General features: G+C 38.9%; 1 protein-coding gene across 21 annotated transcripts in view; it reads right to left on the bottom strand.

Moving 5' to 3' along the window:
- Positions 1-6,653: 6,653 nt before the first annotated feature.
- ZNF644 (zinc finger protein 644) overlaps positions 6,654-18,499 on the bottom strand; it is a 77,109-nt gene continuing 65,263 nt past the window's right edge. For 17 of the 21 annotated variants that reach the window (XM_074596988.1, XM_074596985.1, XM_074596995.1 and 14 more), the window contains 3 exons: positions 17,737-18,342; positions 7,688-7,790; positions 6,654-7,187 (listed from right to left, as the gene is read on the bottom strand). In XM_074596988.1, the coding sequence (XP_074453089.1) occupies positions 6,995-7,187; positions 7,688-7,790; positions 17,737-18,342 (902 nt within the window). In that variant the 3' untranslated portion in view covers positions 6,654-6,994. Of the gene's footprint in view, positions 7,188-7,687; positions 7,791-8,856; positions 9,058-15,036; positions 15,160-17,302; positions 17,613-17,736; positions 18,343-18,499 lie in introns of those variants that run through there. The other 4 variants (XM_074597003.1, XM_074597002.1, XR_012588625.1 and 1 more) reach the window with 3 other exon arrangements.

Here is an 18,499-nt window from a genome sequence, read left to right as displayed (position 1 = left end):
AAACGGTCAGGCTAGAGCCCAGTGAGACGCGGCTGAGTACCGTCCCCAGATGGGAACCTGGGCCTGAGGGCAAAGAAATGAGTTGGGGATCCTGGAAGAACACTCACATTCTGGGTCAGGGTCTTCAGTCCTTTATCAGCACTCGTGGTCAGCTGCAGCGAGAGAGCACCAGGTTTGGTAGTGGAGGTTATTGCCACGAGGAGAGAGCGTTATAAAACGATGGATGCCAAATAGCAAAGAGGAGAGGTATTTCTGAGGCAGTGAATGCTAATCCCTACGTGAACAGAACCTGGAAAATTCAGATTTGAGTACCAAATTTGTGAGTGAGGCCATATGTGGGAAGAGCAGCTCATGCTCCTTCATGACAGGACCAAGTGCCTATGGATTTATACGCAGCACTTAAAAAGCATCAGCAAACGTACTCCAGATGGCAAATGGAATGGGTACAGTTGACTTCCAACACAAGAAATTGGATTTAAATCCACTTTTCCCTGTCACTGCCTATTTCTTTCAGTTGGGGGTTAAAACTTATTCCTTGGCTGTTCAGCTAAGGAGAATATTTGCCCTAACCACCTCTGTGCTGGGAACCCAAACACACCCCTGAAGATTTGGAGGCGCAGCAAATGCAGCCATCAGCTGGATTTCAGGGACTACAAAACAAGTGTCAACCTCAGGCTTAGACTGTCTTCCCCTGTTTGCAGTTTCTGTTTCAACCTGTGGGGGTTTTGTTTGGTTGGTTTTAAAAGATTTTTTTTCCCCCCTGCTTCTTCATCCAAATAAGGCTATTTTCTTTCTCCTACTTTCACACAATTGTTTTTTCAGGGAAGAGACAGATGAAAGAATTATTCCTTGTCAGCAAGACTTGTACCTGGGTGACACACGATTCCTTATTTGGTTAAAACACAGGTTAACGGCGTCAGCTTGCATTCTGCTTTATCACTCACTTCTCTGAAGCCATTTCAAAGAGCACAATGGGATTTGGAGCTTCAGCAGTTGTTGCTGCAGCAATGAGGATGGATTTGGAGGAGTTTCACAGAGCGCTACAAACATGACTCACAGCTGCTGCCGGTTTAAAGATACATAATCCAATGTTTAAACATGTGAAGTTTCCAGTTTCCTATAAACAGGTTTTTTTGGAAAATGGTAGATTGTATTTAGGAACACTCACCATAAACGTCAGGTGAGGATGTTTCACGTTGCAGGTCCATGACACAAATGCAGAGGGATTATCATCATCGCTTGGTACGTAAACCTCGGCTCTTATGAGTCAAAAGTGTACTTTTAAGGGAAAATAGAAAGCCCAACAGTGTTGCGATTTATACAACATGCATACTACAAACACTTTGGAAGCTGTGAGAAGGCTCCAGGGCTTGCTTCGCTCCCCCACTGGACAGTAAGAGTTGCAATTTTGAGGTCTCTGGGCTCACAGTTACCAAGGATGACGTTTGCTCGGGCTTTAATTGTAGTTAAAAAAGCATGCAGTGCCTGCGCGAGAAAGGTCTTCCAGGGCTTTTTTAACAAACTTTGCCTCCACCTAGAGAAGAGCCTATATGGGATACAGTTATCCCTGTACCCTGCAGGGATAAATTCATTCCAATTTTTACTTCTAGCAAAAATAACAGCACGTCAGTCTTCAGGAAACACCCGTGAAGTCCCTGTGTAACCAGCAAGTGCACAGCCCCCGCCACCCCCTGCCACCCGGGCCAAGGCACCGCAGCCGGACACCAGCCACCCCGACCACCAGGTCCTTCTACTTGACACACTCGAGCGTTCCCAAGAATTTCATTCCAAGGCTCTTAGCGGACATACGTTCACACTGGGTGCTAAAGTTAGGGGAATTTCTTGCTTTGGCTTTTAAAATACAAGTTTATCAGCCTGAAGTGCAAGTAGAAATGAGAACGAGCAGTGCCAGAGTACCCTTAGCAAGACAAGGCAGAGGGAGCCCATACTCCAGCCCTTGCTTAAAAACAAAAGTGGGAAAGAGAAGGGGAAAAGAAAAAAAAAAAAAGGAAAAAAGTACTTTTACACTAAATTTGATCAGTTTCCACATTTTTGTTCTTATAGTGCGTGTGTGAGAGTGGTGGTGGTACGGCAATAAATCCTTTCGTGCTGCAGCAGGAGACTGCGGGGAATGGCGGGCGCACAGGGACACCCCAGGTACACCCACCAGGTTTTCCAGAGAACTCGGGGTCCAGGTACACGTGGAAGCCACCACGCAGCTTCTGCTGTAGGCAAAACCAGCTTCCAACTGGGAAAGAAGGCACCAGAGAAACTAGACCGTGTAGAGTGGGAAGCGTGAGGACACGTGGATGAGAGCCGCTGCTATTTGTGAAGCGAGGGATTTGGCTTCAGGTTTGGGCCCCTGGCTCTGGTGATGTTCCCTCCACCACCAATCCTCCTTCCTTGCCTCCAACTCCAGAATGTGAACACCCTCTCCTCGCCTCACCTCTCTGAATTTCCAGACGGCTACAGCCAGCAAAGCCGCCCCCTTCGCCTCAGCATCCAGCCGTGGAGCGGCAGCGGCGGGCTCAGGCGATGCGTGCCGTGCAGCTCACCTCGGAGCTACGGGAAGAACACCACGCAGCCTGCCGTGTTAAAAAGGAACATTTTATTGCAAGAGATTACAGACCCGGCACTGTGGCCAAATGCTTCCATTACATCAAAATTGCTACCCAAGCATCAGGCAACAGCACCTACAAAGCATGTGGATTGAAATATATCATAATGCAGTCAGCTCTTTAAATAAGCACCACCGTAAAAAGACCTTTTTTTAAAAAAACAAAGTCAAAACTATATAAACCAGTATTTTTTTTAATATGAAACTAGTGTAAAGTATCCAGGACATTAACTACTGTGATAAAGAGTGGAAAAGTCTGTTAACCATAGTGCTCAACTAAACAGGCTTCTTTCACAGCCCCTACCACTTAGCTAAAACCAAGTACTTGTTACTCGCTGTTAATTTTTCCACCTTTGTTCAGCGCCAACATTTATCTTCTGTAGGTTTTCAGAATCAGGTAGAAGATTTAACAAATAACCCCTCTTTAAAGCACTATTGACATGCAGGATAATCCAGAACCACAACCGGCCCAGAAAAAGCCCTGGTGTCAAAAGAGCTTTGCAGAAAGAGATCTCCCCGTCTCAGCGCCGTGAGGCTGACCTTCCCAGACTTGGGATGGACGCACTTCTCTGAGCCCCAACTCATGACTCGCGTTCCTCCCGTGATCCACTTACCTCAAAGACCTTGGCGATTTCCCTGAGTGCGGCTGAAAAGGCAGGATTTTGAACAGGTACATGCTCAAACACGACAAGCCTGGCCCAGGACAAACCCCAGCTATCACAATCCCATCTTTGGCGCGTTTGGCGCTCGCTATCCCTCCCCAATGGCTACCGTTCGCTATTGCCTGGACTGTGCCTTTTCTCCCAGGGAGAAGAGTCAGCAGCTCACTGCCTGACACTGGCTGGCTGAGCCCTGAGGAAGCAGACGGTGGGTCTGCGGGCAGAGCTGGAGCACCTCGGTTTGTGGGAGCAGCCCACCCAGTACAATCCACGCAACCCACACGAAGCAGCACATGGCAAACAGGAGTAAACGCCCAGGGATCTTTGCGAGCCAGCGTTTGTTATCCACTTGCCTCCATCTCCCATCTTCCACGCATCCAGCCTGAACACACTGCCACCTGGCAGCAGCTGCCACAAACACTTTAAAATCGCCTTCCCAAGGTCCTGCAGAAACCTCTTTTCAAGCAAGGCCAACAAGAGTTTTAATTTTTTCCAAGATTATTGGAAACATTTCTGGGACTAGGGGATACAGGTAATCACCTTACAAAACATGGAGGGCGGTCTTCTACTATTTCCCAGGCTTCTCTACGCATTCTGGAAATTCCTTTGTCATTTTCCAGAGGCTGCTACTTAAAGAGAGCTTTACCAGAAACTAGGGCAACTCCAGGAACACACAAGATTGTGATAAGGAACCCAAATCAACCAAACACAAATGATGACACCACTGCAGCTGTCACCCCAAAGCAATCCAGCCAACGTGGACAGACGAACCCTCCAGCTCATATGTGCAATTCTGGAAGTGCAGCCCTTCAGCACAGACTGCCATAGAGCCTCTCAAGCCATACATCTCAAAACATGAGATTCATATGATAAAGTGACTGGTTTAATTAACTCTCTTCTACCAGATTATTTAGAATCTCTATAACTCTGCAAAGGGGGATTTATATCTCCTTGTAGGTAGTGACAGAATATCTGCATTTCCGAACAACAGAAACCGAGAAAACACACAGCCCCACTTGAGACCTAGCAGCTAAAGAAAGCTTAAGGCTATCCTATCGTTATTTTTAAAGATCATTCAGTCCATATCAACCATATATGCAATTAATTTAGTAATCAGAAGAGTTCCAGAACTTCTGTATGTGCTTCAGACGCTGTTGTCCCGGCTGGGGCGCCAGCAGGGCAGGCAGCTCCAGCGCAGGCACCCAGTAAGTCCCGCCACCAGAAACTGCGGCTCCGCATCAAAGGAGTCACATTTGGGAAACTAATCAGGCCTAGACCTCCCTGCTCTTCAGACACAAACTTGCATTTTAGCGTTACACAAAGCAGCTCACTGTTGGGGTTTAATGAATTAAATAGAGTAAACTAGTTTTTTTATCATGAACCTAATAAGAGTTTTTTTGCTACTGCTAAATTCTGCACAGTATGGCTTCACCTTAACAAGCATTCTTAGCAATACTAGTTAAATATCATTTGCACTTAATTCATTTTTTTCATCTGTTAAACAGCCACAAAATATGGTGCTCTCACAAGCACCTTTTTTTGGTGAGAAGGGTAAACAAGCACTCTATTAAAGCATTACAAACATTCAAGGTGATTTGATCACTTCCCTCTATTCTGTGTCAACACACTGCTGTAAATCTTCCATTTTCACAGCATATAAAAAAATCCCAGCATCATACACAAGTTTAGTCTTCATACACATTTGTCTGCAATACACTTCAACATCCCAGTTGTCTTTCCTAAAATCTCTAACATATTTTTTCCTTCAGCCTTTAAATGTACTGATGTAGATCTTCCAGTTAGGAAAAAAAAAAAAAAGAGGAAAAAAAGGAATAAATGTTGACAATAAAGCTAAAGTTATCTGTAGCAACCTGTACAGTAAAACACCCAATAGCACTAATTTAATGACATCCTTGACAGAGCTGGCACGGCCTTGTCTGAGGACTCTGTCCCGCACAGCTGCGCATTTTCAGCCCATCTATTTTACCAGAACGTTAACGAGCCTCATGTCTTAACTCTGAACTGCGCACATACAGGAAGACAGACATTTACTCATATTTTCCACCAATCAAGTGTAATGCTTCCGTGAACAAGTCAGTTTATTGCAAGTAAATGTAATTTTACTTAAGATCATGAGAAGATTCTAATCTCAAGCAAGACAAATAAATTTCACAAACTTAATTCACACAATGCAAATAAATGCTTCACATTATAGACATTTAGATTTTCTTTAAACCTTTTTATTTAGAGATTTTTCTGGTAAGGAGATATACCATAGGAAAGCAATTTCACTGGCAGTGAGGTATGTATATACTCTACCAAAATACTCCTCTTGTTTTAACTGCTTTTAACTTTATTTACATATAAAGAAAATATCAATGCATATCCTTGGCTTAACTACAGTATCTGTTACCCTATATGAGTAAAATGAAATGTTACTTGCATACAAAATTGATTTGTAGAGGAATCTGATTTGATTTAAACAAAAATCATGTTCTGAAACAGTTTAAATGAACAAACACGATTCATCATGACCAAGACACCTGCACCATATTTCCATCCTCACAGCACATTTATTTCAGTAATTCTGTAAGTAGGTCCTTAGCATGAGCATAGTGTTACAGTTTTCATACATATAATCACATCCAAAACAAGCTCTAAATTTTAAGTTGTAAACATTCTCTTCATATGTAGAAACATTTCAATCTGTGTTCGAATTTTCTAAAATGATCAATCTTTTAAACAGAATTATAAATGAAAACTCTACTCTAACCGTGTAGTGAGCAATGCTTATTAGTACATTTCTACAGTGTTAAATAAAATAGTAGAGAGGCAAACTTCTGTAAGCAAGTCAGACTTTAAGTAAATCATCATAAAGAAACAAACTTGTTAACAAAAAGATGCTTTGTAATAAAGAAAGTTGGACTGAATCTACTATGATACAAAAACATAAGGGTAAATACCATCTTTGTTGACAAGTAGGAGGTAGCATGGATGCACCACTTTATTGTCAGTGAGAAATGCAACTGAAGTAAAGAATATTTCCTTACCACAAATTTCCAGTATTATGTACATATTTGTCTTAGAAATTTGTTTAAACAAGTTTCCCTCCACTTTTTAGTACAAAAAGCCTCATGTGATTTAAAAAAAACACTTACACACCTAGATAGAATAGTACTAATTGCCCTATTTGAATGAAACAGTCTCTTGAACTATGAAGTACATGATATTTAATGCCCTAAGTTGAGTAAATTGTATTAGCAGTTCTCGGTATTATACAAAACACTACATACATACAAACAAAATATAATATCTTATTTTACTATGTAATTCTTTTTGGAATAAACAGAGCCTTGATTTGGGTAACACTGAAGAGAACATGGTTTCTTTGTTTTATTAAAATCTGTCTTTTAAGTATTCATGTGCAACAATTTAAAAATGGCTGCCATACATGTAATGGTCTTGTATTGATAGTGAACACGGTAACTGACAAAAAACATAATAAACCTTAAAAACACATCTTCCACCCTATATAAAATATAAAGACTACTTACTGTAACTGTTAAGTATTCAATTTATTTTGATGTTACTGTAATCCACTTCCTCTATTTTTCTGTCTTTAGCATTTATAAACATAATTTAGTGTAGCAATTTATTTTAAAAAATGACAAAGTATTTCAAATTTACATCCAATTAAAATTTAAAATGTTTCCTTGTTCTATGATGCTGCTTCTGCCATCAGTAAAGAAAATGAAGTTTCAGTAATTGAAGCAGGCTTTTTAAGTAGTGACGTAACTTCAACCATGCCAGCTCCAGTCCGTGGAAGATTTGCGTTGACAATGTGTCGCTGCAAGTGCTTTATCCAGTCTTCTTGAACAGACAAAGGTCCTCGAAAGACCAGACCGCAAAACCTATGCAAATATTAAAATTAGTCCATCAAGATACACCTAGCTCTACTGAAAAATTATAAAAGACAGACAATAAGTGGAAAGCCTTAATTTTCTTGAAGTTTGTTTCTACATATTTTCACTGAAAACCTTAGTAATTCACTTCACTTATAGTAACTATGACTATGAGCACAAAACCTTTGCAGTTTACACAATTTACACTCTTACATTTTTAACACTAGCAATAACAACCTCTCGTTCTTACGTAAGGTTCTTTTGAAGGACACAATATTACTCAGACACGACCAAATAAGACTTTAGCTAGAGAAACAGTCGGCAACCTCATACCTGATTCAAGTCCTCTTGTTCAAATTAATGAAAATAGACAACTGTCACCCCGCCCCCCCCCTTATTATTCAATTTAATCACAAACACATTTACAGGATACAATCTTAAATCTTCTTATGACCAAAATTAGCACACTCTTAATAATGTGTTCTTTCAATTAAAATAACCCTGTGTACCTGCATCTGAGTATGTAAACTTCATCAGCACTATGAGGTAATGGCAGCATTTTTTTCTTGCTTCCAGATCTTGACCTTGACTTCTTTTGCTTACAGTCTAAAGCTAAGAAGAGAGAAATTTCCATATGTGAAAGTAATACTTCGATGAGCGTTAACCAGAGATATTTAGTAAGCATCCCCTATAGCAGCAGTGAAAAGACATCTATCTCCTTGTTATTCCACATTTAATTATAATGTAAATCCAAAACAATTACAGTGTATTCTAAGAACTTTACTGACAAAACACACGAAGCTATTTTTTTAGTTTAGTACAGTACTTGCTCTTTAAAGGACTAGATAATTGACATTCAGCATTACACTGTTGTTTTAGTATAAGCAAGCACCTACTAACCTATTGCAGAATGATACAGAAGCAAGGAACCATTGGAAATTCCCTTTCATGCATAAAACGCTGTCAAAATCTTGGAACTTGTTTTGTAGTTCAAGTACCATTGTAAGACCACTCATGTTCAACCCAGTTATGACTTGACAAAGCTGTAGCTTTCAGCTAATGCAATCAAGAATTTCCAGTTGGAATAAAACACCTGCCATTTGTCCTTTTATTCTAAGAATTTCAAATGAAGCTTCCCCCTCACTCTTGTCTGAATTCTAATGCATCTTAAAAAAATTATGTATTAATCCTTGGCAGTGGGAGCTGGTATTAGGACATTCGACAGAGATGGCAAGGCCACTTTTTAAATTCAGTCTACGCATTTGAAGCTGTGTATGAAAATAACGTGTGCGCACAGGAGATGCATAGCAAATGGGTTCAGTTAGCATAGAGGTCTGTACCTCCCATAAATACATGTAATAGGAATCTGTAACAAAACCTGGAGATTCTAAGAAGCAGCCAAAGTTGGGGGATGAGGGGATTAAGCTCAGTTAATATTGTTATGATAAAAATAGCTCATAAAGCTCAAGAGAAAACAGGAAGTTGGGGACTGCATGAAGTGAGAAGTGCATCTAGCTACACCCTATTCCAAAACACAAGACACCAACGCTGAAACTCCCCAGAAGCCTGAAAGACAGTAACAAACTGTATGATACTGAAGCATCTTAACAGTAAAATTTTAAAAGTTGTTACACGTGTCTAAGTTTTTACTCCCATAATATAAAACAGAAGAATAAACCTTAGTATTCTGAAGCGTAAGACATCATCTGGTGAGCCAAACCTGCTCATTCAAAGAACACAGTCTTGATTGCATCCTTCATTTTTCTGATGTCCTCCAAATGAGCGCCTTTCAAGCTTTTACCCCGTAGCCAAACTTTGAACTCGTAGATACACCAGACATTTCCCAATTCCACCCCAGATTTAAAGATTTCTACAGTATCTACAAAAATTAGAACGAGTTTTTGAGGTTCGAAGGTACCAGAGAACTAATCAAACAAGTAGAAAGCAGATACAAACCTAAAAAGACTTTCTTCAGACCTTGGGTCAAGCCATCATTAGGAAGATGAGGCTCAACAGCATTTTTTCTGATGGCAACAATGAAAGCAGTGTGGATATAAAGGCAGTAACCCAAGGTGGCAGGGGAGAGATAGATAGAAATGGCCAAGATAACTTCTGGAAAAGTGAATAGGTAAAGGGTTCTTAATGCTTTATCCTCCCATCAAAAGCACATTCTTCATATAATTAGGAAGAAAAAAGTTAACTATCTTTCAGGCTGTAGGAACTATCAAGTAGTATAAATATTTTACATACCGCAAAATCGGTAGCAACATCACCAGAAATGTAAGCAGATAAAATACTGAAACCCAGACACCCAGTCTCTGAAACCAACTATTTGCATGAGGGGCGACTCATCTGAAGCTGTTATTACAGCAAAAGCTTTGCCGTTGCCGATTTTGCACAACATCATGGGAAGAAGGGAAACATAGGTCAGTATTATCTGAATGCAAACACATCCATGAGCTGCATATGATTTCAGTTAGTTGATGTCAGTTGATATGAGTAAAAAAAAAAAAAAAAAAAAAGGGCAAAAAAAAAAAAGGCAGACAGCAGGTTCCTTCTAAAGAAGCTCCCATGCATTTGAAACAAGAACTAGCATATTTTCTTCATGTTGGCAAACTTAAGACATTCATTCCCATCAAGAAATTTGATTCTAGTCACATACATCCCAATCATTTCAGAGAGCTTTCACTTTCTTACTAGATTTGAATTGGTCTTCTGCAACAGAGGTCCTGAAATCTAACGGTTTTGTGTGTGTAATCTTCTAAGAAAAAAACCCTCTGAACTACTATGCAACCAAACAGACAGAAACACAAACAGAAACTGCCATAATGTACCAGAAGAGGCAGTTTCTACTCTCCTGAAAGGTACCTTTTCCAAGGACAATGAGAAAACAAGGAAAACAAAAGAATGGTCATCTTCTCTGAGCCATTTATGGTGGAGGCTCCAGAGAGAGAAATTGCAAAACAAAGAACACAGAAAGACATCAAGAAAAAAAATTCAGAGCACTCAATGCATTTTCAGAGTAACTTAGCCAAGATTGGAAGTAGATTTGCCCAAGTAAGAAGCCGTTACAAAAGACAGAAAATACTGAGAACACTAAACCTGTGTTCTGCAAGGGGTATTTTTTGTTCCCTTTGTCTTTCGACCTAGTGACCATAATTCCTTCACATTGTAGGGGGCACAAAGCAGCACAATTACATTTTGAAGTTACTCCAATGAAGCTGGAAAGTAAGCAGTGAACACGTAACATCTGGGTGAAGCTGAGTGAAAACCACAATTCCAACACCAGTTATCAGACATCTGTACCAGCGACTGCCACATAAAACTTCATTTTTGTCTATCCAGAGAGTAACAAGTTTAAACGAAGTCACACGCACACAGATAAGAACTCTGTTGATATGACGCTTACAAGCACTTGCCGAGCGTCAAGTCAGTCACACCGCTGCCTCACCCATCAGAAAGCATAACCACATTTTGACCAAAACTCAGCTACTGTTCTCCCAATGCCTTTTCTGTGACAAAGCATCATCGCCTCAGAAAGTACAGTTTTAGCACTTTCAAGAGGAGATCAAGGATAGTTTAACTCTAGTAAGCTGAACGGAAGTTGCAGACAGAGGCAGGAACTACCTACCGTTAATGCCTAATCATGGCTATCACAGCTCCCAAACTATCATCCTTCCTTCTCCATAAAGGCCCAATTCTTTTGGGAAGAAGTCTCCTTCCTTCAAGTCTGGCCACCTGGTGCTTCCTAGGTGCTATTCCAAAAACTTTTTGTGAACAACCAGTTACACCACTTTGGATGTAACCAACCTCAGATACGGTGTGACAGACAAACAACCCATTTAAAACAAAAGACAATCAAACTTTGGAAGGATCTCCTTGAGGCACTCAAGTTCAATTTCAGAGCACACTATTTGGAAAAACGTATGCTAGGGAGAAAGGCTGCATATAAAACCCCTTCTTTACCTCTGTGACCACTTATCAAGAAAGACTATGAGCAGACATAGGAAGCTAAAATGAGCATGTCTAAGACAACGTGAATTAGAAAAGTCACAATTAGAGGTCCTTCACGCCATGATTATTTGGTCTGAGGTTCAAAATTGAAGTGCATCCATGCTCATTTGCATGCTCCGCTCCTTGATGTCCCCCAATGTGGAACACTTCTCATTTCAGAAAGACTGAAGCCGGGTCTTTATTCAGACTTCATTACTTTTGTCACAGCATTATGTAAGCTAACACAAGTTGAATAATTGCATGCATAAATGGATCTAATTAACCATTTAAAAACACTGCCAATTAAAGAGTAAACAAAAAAGAAATATCTTTCTTGTATATTTATTCCTTAATTTTTCAAATTCAATCACTTGCTATCTATCCTCATCATTGCTGCACAGTAAAATGCATTAGAAAACCCCCTCCAGTAATTTGCTCCACGAAGGATTTTATGGGATACTAAAAATCAGCTCATGACACCAGTTGATCAGTTATAACTGTAACAGCAAAGTCAGTGGATCTCAGATTTCTGCTGTAGCTGCATATGCTTCTGCAGTAAACTTCCCAAAGCTACAATTTTGACAAAGCAATATTAGAAATTATTTGGAAGTGTAGAGGCCGCACAAACCGCTACCTCAGTCATGCTGTTGGCTCCAAGGCCAGACTCCTTGCTCTGTATTTTATTGTTCTCTCCCAAACTTCTGAAAAAGCAGTCTCCATCTACAGAAGCAAAGACCAAAGATGAGAGGGGCAATTCCCAGAAGACGACAGCTGGTAAGAATAGACTGAGTGTGTGAAAAGAGTCAACAAAGAGAAGATGTAAAAAGCCAGGGTGCAAGAGAGTATCAAGAGACTTCGGAGGGGAAGAGAGGCCTAGAGACAAGAAAAGGAAAGAAGCTGGATATACAACTGTACCAAGAAGAGCAAGATGCATTTTTAAGATTTTGCATAGGTCTATCTCATGCTCTAAAGATAATCAAAAGAAAGAATTAAGTTTGCCACATGCTCTGAGAAACACTAATGTGTTGCTATTCATCAAAACAGGTATAAAAAGGAAATCAGCACCTACTAAAGATGAGCGATTAAATCATTACACTGTTCAAAATTGAACTGCATCACAACAAAATAAATAATTAGTGTTCCAGTCAAACACCTGAAGAACATCATGCAAGCACTAATACAAAAGCAAGTTAACTATCCAAACGAACCTAGACAGGCATTTGCTATACAGTGGATCCATGCTGCATAACTACAGGCACAAATTAAGTTTAATAAACACTAACCTTCAACAGCCAACAGCCTAGAAACTTTCACTTCTAGGATGTTTTTCTTGAGTCCAGTCTCAAAATTTACCGTTATGCTTAACTATGCCTGTTATACTGCTAAAACTGTCAAGTTGCATTTGAATAAAAAAATAGGGATAGATTTAACTAAATTTGATCAAATTACTGACTCTGAAAAAGGGCATCTGCTAGAAAAGCAACATGACAATAATCAATAACAAAAACATACACAAACTGAAAAACTGAGCAGAACACTAGTACATAAGCTAATGTAGCACTAGGAAAGGTCTCACTTTGGTGACATGCAGAGATTATTATAGTTCTCTTACTAAACAGTAATGCCTAGCTCCTGTAACAATTGCCAAGTAAAAGAATTACAGCATTCACGTTTACACACAATTATTTAATTACAACAAGAAACCGAGACAAATATTAACCAACATGATTTCTTTTTGGTAGTTACGTTTACTTTAGAAGATGTAAGAAAAGTTTCATGAAAACAGAAGCAGGAACCTTTGTAAATGTATTCTCATTGTCTCCATACAGGTTCCAGGCTGAAGCCAAACTGAAGACATCTCAAAACTGCAACCATTTTCTAATAAGAAAAACTGAGATCTCTCCAAGAACAACACTCATAGTGAAGTTTATAACTAGTGTGTGCTAGTGAAATCTTGCATTAAAATAATTCACAAAACTTACAATATAAAGTGGAATATCAAATAAAACCACTGTTTAAAGGCATATTTTCTGGTCTACATGCCTTGCATTGAGCTTGCTCAAATGAAAAGTCAATGAGCAAAGTTTACAAACTTCACAGAGTTATAGAAGTTTTAATGGTAATGACAAAGTTCATACAAATATACATTGGTTGCAAATGTTATAGCTAGAACTTAAGCCTCTAAGTCATTGGTTTCAGTGAAAGGCCTTTATGCACACAGTACAGGCTATTTATCTGGCCCAGCTCCAGCTTCTGAGATCAAAAGATATTTTTTTAAAGTTTTGTTTCTAACCTTTTTTTAAGCCTTGTTTCTAATCTCATTTTGTTTTGAACCTAATTTTAAACAAACTTCGAGGTCCAATGATACAAGACTTAGAAGTTTTCTTTCAGTTCTTTTAAAGAAAGTGGCAACTGTTCCGATGAGTATGCTACCACTTCGCTAGCAAAATACATTTCTTAAAGAAAACAAATATCCCTGAAAGCACCTTAACAAGCTACCTTCACTTATCCATTTAGCAAAAGGGAAGCTGAGGTACAAGGAGCGTGTCCAGGACCCAACCTCTGTGTACTATCCTGTTTGCCAGTGTCTCCTCCATTGCACTGCTGTTAAGATTTCAATATGCAATTTAAACATATAGCTATTGAAAAATATTCCACCAGCACGTATCAAAGCAAAGTAACTTACCACAGGGCTAATATCACAGCAGTGGTAAATGAAGTCCACTATCATCATCTTTCTACTGAGTAAATATGAAAACTTTCAGAATCACTAACTAAAGGCATACACTCCTACACATTGGATATTACCGCATCTGCTGACTTCCTTCTAAAACTACTTTGTTATAGCATTAACTTCGTACAACGTTAAGACCTGGCAGCCACAGGCCCAGTGTGTAAAAACATTTTTTAGCCTTCTGCAGACAAATCATGAAACTCAGTTTGTTTGTCATTCTTGTCATAATGAATTACATCTGCAGATAAAAAAAAAGGGATTATGCATTTTTCCAAATCATTATGTAAAAGTCTGTGCTTGTTGACACAGAAAACTGATGGTTGCCCTTCTTAATTACTGAATATTCCAGACTTTGTATCTCCAAATTTTCCTCACTATATTCCATCTCTGCTCCCCAATTTGCTGTTGATCATACTAAGTCCCACTAATCTCAGCAATAATCCAAGTAAACTCAGAAATTGCCTACAGCCAAGCAAAATGCAGGCCTCTGGAAAAAGAGTTAAAATATGGAATATTAGAGGAATTTCAAAATGAAGTGTGTTTTAATAAAACACGTTAATAGCAGTGCCAAATGCTGTAACTACACTCACTCCACGTCAGACCAGGTAGTTTTGGGGTTGTGAGCCAAACAAGAAATGAAACCAACTACGTACAGTATGTTGTTAGAAATACACAAACCATAAAATTACTTGCTTTTCCTATTTTAACTACATTATTCTTAGTAATTATATGTGCTAGACTGCAAAAATTACGTATTGGTTTGTTGTGGGGTTTCTTTGTTTGGTTTTTTCCTCTCCTTTTTGAGGTACTTTCAAACACTTCATTAGAAGGCCAACTAGCTGGTTTGGAAGTTGTGATATTGTGGGAGAATGAATTTAAGTGACCATCGCTTAGTTTTGCTTACATACCTTAAGTGTTGGATCCAAAATAAATGAGTAAGAATGAAAATCAGACATGAGAGTGGACAACAGCAACATACCTTTTCTTACAAGTTGCTGAAGTTTGATGGCAAATAAATTGTTTACCAGCAGAAGCTTCAAAATTATTTTGAATTAACATATGCTTTTGCCCAGTCTGATGAGGAAAATGTATCATAGACAGACTTGCTTTTACATCTGTAACAAAACATACCTGTCCCAGTCAAAAGTCCAGCACTCTTCTTTCGTGCATAAGCGCGTAAGTGGTTGGACAGGCTAACAGCACTTGTAAACGTCGTATTGCAATGCACACACGTTCTAAGCTTCACAGGCATACCTATCATTCAAAAGAAAACTATAATCCAGTTCTCTCTTCAAAAAATGAAATTCTCAAAGCGTTGTAAAAAGTTTTCTGCAATAAAGATGGTTTAAAATATATTCACTGCATTGACGCAATTGTTTAGTATATTAGAAGGATCCAAGTTAACCGTTATTAGTTTTCCATGTAGTGCTTTAAGCCAAACCATGTTATTTGAAAAAGAACAGAAAGGAGGCAACTTGAGCCCATTAGGCTACTCTGCATTTAATACCTACTATCAAGTTCCTACAGGTCTCCACATTAGAAAGCTCCAATCCCAAAATACAATCCTGCAATTCGAATAGCACAATTCTGTAGAGAAATTTCAGAGCTTGCAACATTTCCAATAAAGAGAATTTTAAAAGTCTAGTTGACAAAGTGGTAATTAAAAGTGTTTTACCCCTACGACTGAAGAGTTCAGTACTAAATTAGGCTGCTGTTGAAGACTTGGATAAAAAGGCGGTAAAACACACCACTGAACAGCTGTTAGACAAAACATTTTGTTCAGTGCGTTTTCTGTTCATTACTTTAGATGCGCAATTGATAGTGAAAGTTAACGATTTGAAGTTTTTTGCTAAAATCTTTGTGCTAAATAAATGATCAACAAAGCAACATGCTATTTATCACAGGAAAACAGTGAAAAAATACTGAACTCCTCACTTACCAGACAAAGAAACCTTTATAACTTATTCCCTGCTCAACTTCACCATAACGTTTCTCCCTTCATTTTACCGAAGATATATTGTTTTGGACAACTAATATTTCAAGTTCTCTACTAATAAATTACTAGAAGAAAAAATAAAAAAGCCCAAACTACTCAGCTGGAAAGCCTCTGTTTGCAGGAAAGAAAGAATCCTATTCTCCAGCAGCCCACAGAAGACATGCTGTTTTTTCAGGCAAGTTATGGAAGAAGAACACCTGGTTGGTAAAAACCTTTCTAAAAACTAAAACCAGAATTAGAAATATTTGCCTTTTTAGGGAAAACAGAAGAATTTCAACTTGATGTTAAATATTTTCTTATTAACTCAACTGGCACAGTGCGTTAGTTGTCAAATTCTGTTACCTCAGCCACAGATAATTACAGGGCCCCATTCGTAACGGTTAGTACTATGCAAGCATATGTTTATTTTTTACCTGGTTGTTCGTCACAACCAAACAGGTGCTAACTTGTATTCAGCGGTAAATATTAAACAGAAAGCAATACACAGTGTCAGGTTTGGCAAGCTATTCCTCCTTTAGCATTGTTTTTCAAATCATTAAGCCTGTCAAAGATACACTTCCTTTATTAAACAATCTCCTCTTAAAGGACAACGACAGACGTCCAGAAGACATTAAATGTAATTCCGTTCCACCTCTACTATGCCATTTTAGAAAGCCACCTTTGTTAAGAAATTGATTGCCACACTTTTGTAGACCCTTAAAAGAACTTCTGAGTACATTGGATTGCTGCTGCTGTTTTCATTTGTTTAAAAGAAGAAAAGAATATAGGTGAAAAAGTACTAGGCACTGCCAGTTTTACTAACCTGCACTGGGTAATAACAAGAAAACAACAGAACCAAAAAAGTCAGGGGTATAAAAATAAGATCCTGCTCCTCAATCTAAAGAATCCTGCAGCGTTATAAGGTGGTGTCCAAACAAGAAAGAGGTAAATGCAAACTCTACGTACACATTAAAAAGGAGGTTGTAAGAATTCCCCAAGACTAGAAATAACTCTTACGTGACAAGTCGGTTAAAAACAACACTATAAAAACCTGCTCTATTAGTATACAGGGTAGCTAGGAAGCTCATTATAGAATTGTTTCATTAGCACAATTCTCAGTGGACAGGCAATCTCTGTCCGTATCGGTCAAGGGCTGTGCATTAGAAATCTGCTGGCTACAACTATTCCAACAAAGCTTGAACCAGCACAGGTCTTCACTCAGCATAGACAGGCCCTAAGCAAGCATCAGTTTCTCACAGCAGCCGCAATTTTGAAACAAATGAGAATTAATCTATGTTGTAAGAGTATGTTTGCCTAAAACCATCAAAATTACTTGACAGTGAGTCACCAATTTGTAATTTTATGCATTTATAATGGTATCAACAGTTCCGTTAGTTTGAGCAAATGCTGCTTTGCACAAACCTCAAAGATTTGAAAGAAGTAGTTCCCAAACCAGCTGTTTTCATGCCCAGAGACAGGCTTACAAGCCCAAACATTTCAGAACTGTTAGTCTACCAAATATGCATGGACACTTCAACTTCTTATTGCAGGATGTGTCTTCTTCCTTACTGAGGCTCATTTTATGTCCGCTTTGAATTTCTATGCCCAGCCATATGCAGAACAGGAACTATGTTCCAACACAAAAACCCCTCAGTGCTGCTGAGGGGATTTTTCACTTTAGGAAAAACATGTCAGAAAAAATTGCTGTGCTACCTCTTGCAGTGAGTGTCCTCTGGAAATGAAAAAAAGAATTAAATGAACAGAATCCCAAATAAAATACTCTGCACTTGTACATTTTCTATGTATTAAAGGATTCTTTGGAAATGTTGTCAAGACAGCTAGAAACATCTTCTTACCTGACTGCATAGTCAAGTCCATTTTTTGTGGCTGATACATCAATGGACTGTCTTCATTTAATGGAAGAACACATTTCTGAACAAACCTCTTTCTTGCAGTTTGATTATGAATCTTTTGAGGAGAAATATCAGGATTCCTTTCTTCTCCTAACCTCTTATTTTTCAGGAGTTCTATCAGTGTGAGTGACTGATTTTTTTTCCCATCATGTAGTACTGCTTTTGTTTCATCACATTCATTTAGGAAACTCAGCCCTTCTTCCTCCGATGCAGACACAGACGTATCTTCAGTCTTTAGGCCATTATGGTATGCTTCAAGAGGTATAACATTCTGAGATAAAAAGTCATCATTTGATGCAAATTTCTGAGCAACAAACGGTCTGGGAATAATGCGGCGACTGTTCAAAGCCTTTAGGATTTTTTCATACTTCTCTTCATTTTGCATCATCTCATTCAGAACACAGATCGGAGACTTGTGTGCGTCCCACTTGGTTTTGCCAAGCCTCTTCAGGTGTCCTCGCACATGATTAGACAATCCAATTTTAGTATCGAACCAGCCTCCACAGAGCTGACACGTATGCTCAGAGGAAGTTTCAGATTTCTCAATCGCTATAAAGAAAATAATTTTCATGGGTTTTGACAATAATATACAGTTAAACATGACAACAGCAAATCACAAGGACAAGAAGAGAAGCTTTACAACAAGATAAAGCAAGTCTTGTTTAGTGCTCAATAAATCCTTTTGTCCCCTTTACTTTATACCCAA

Source organism: Larus michahellis, chromosome 8 (assembly GCF_964199755.1).
Source record: "Larus michahellis chromosome 8, bLarMic1.1, whole genome shotgun sequence".
NCBI classification, from domain to species: domain Eukaryota; kingdom Metazoa; phylum Chordata; class Aves; order Charadriiformes; family Laridae; genus Larus; species Larus michahellis.
Note: the sequence above shows the minus strand (reverse complement) of the source record. Positions and strands in the feature narration are given on the sequence as shown.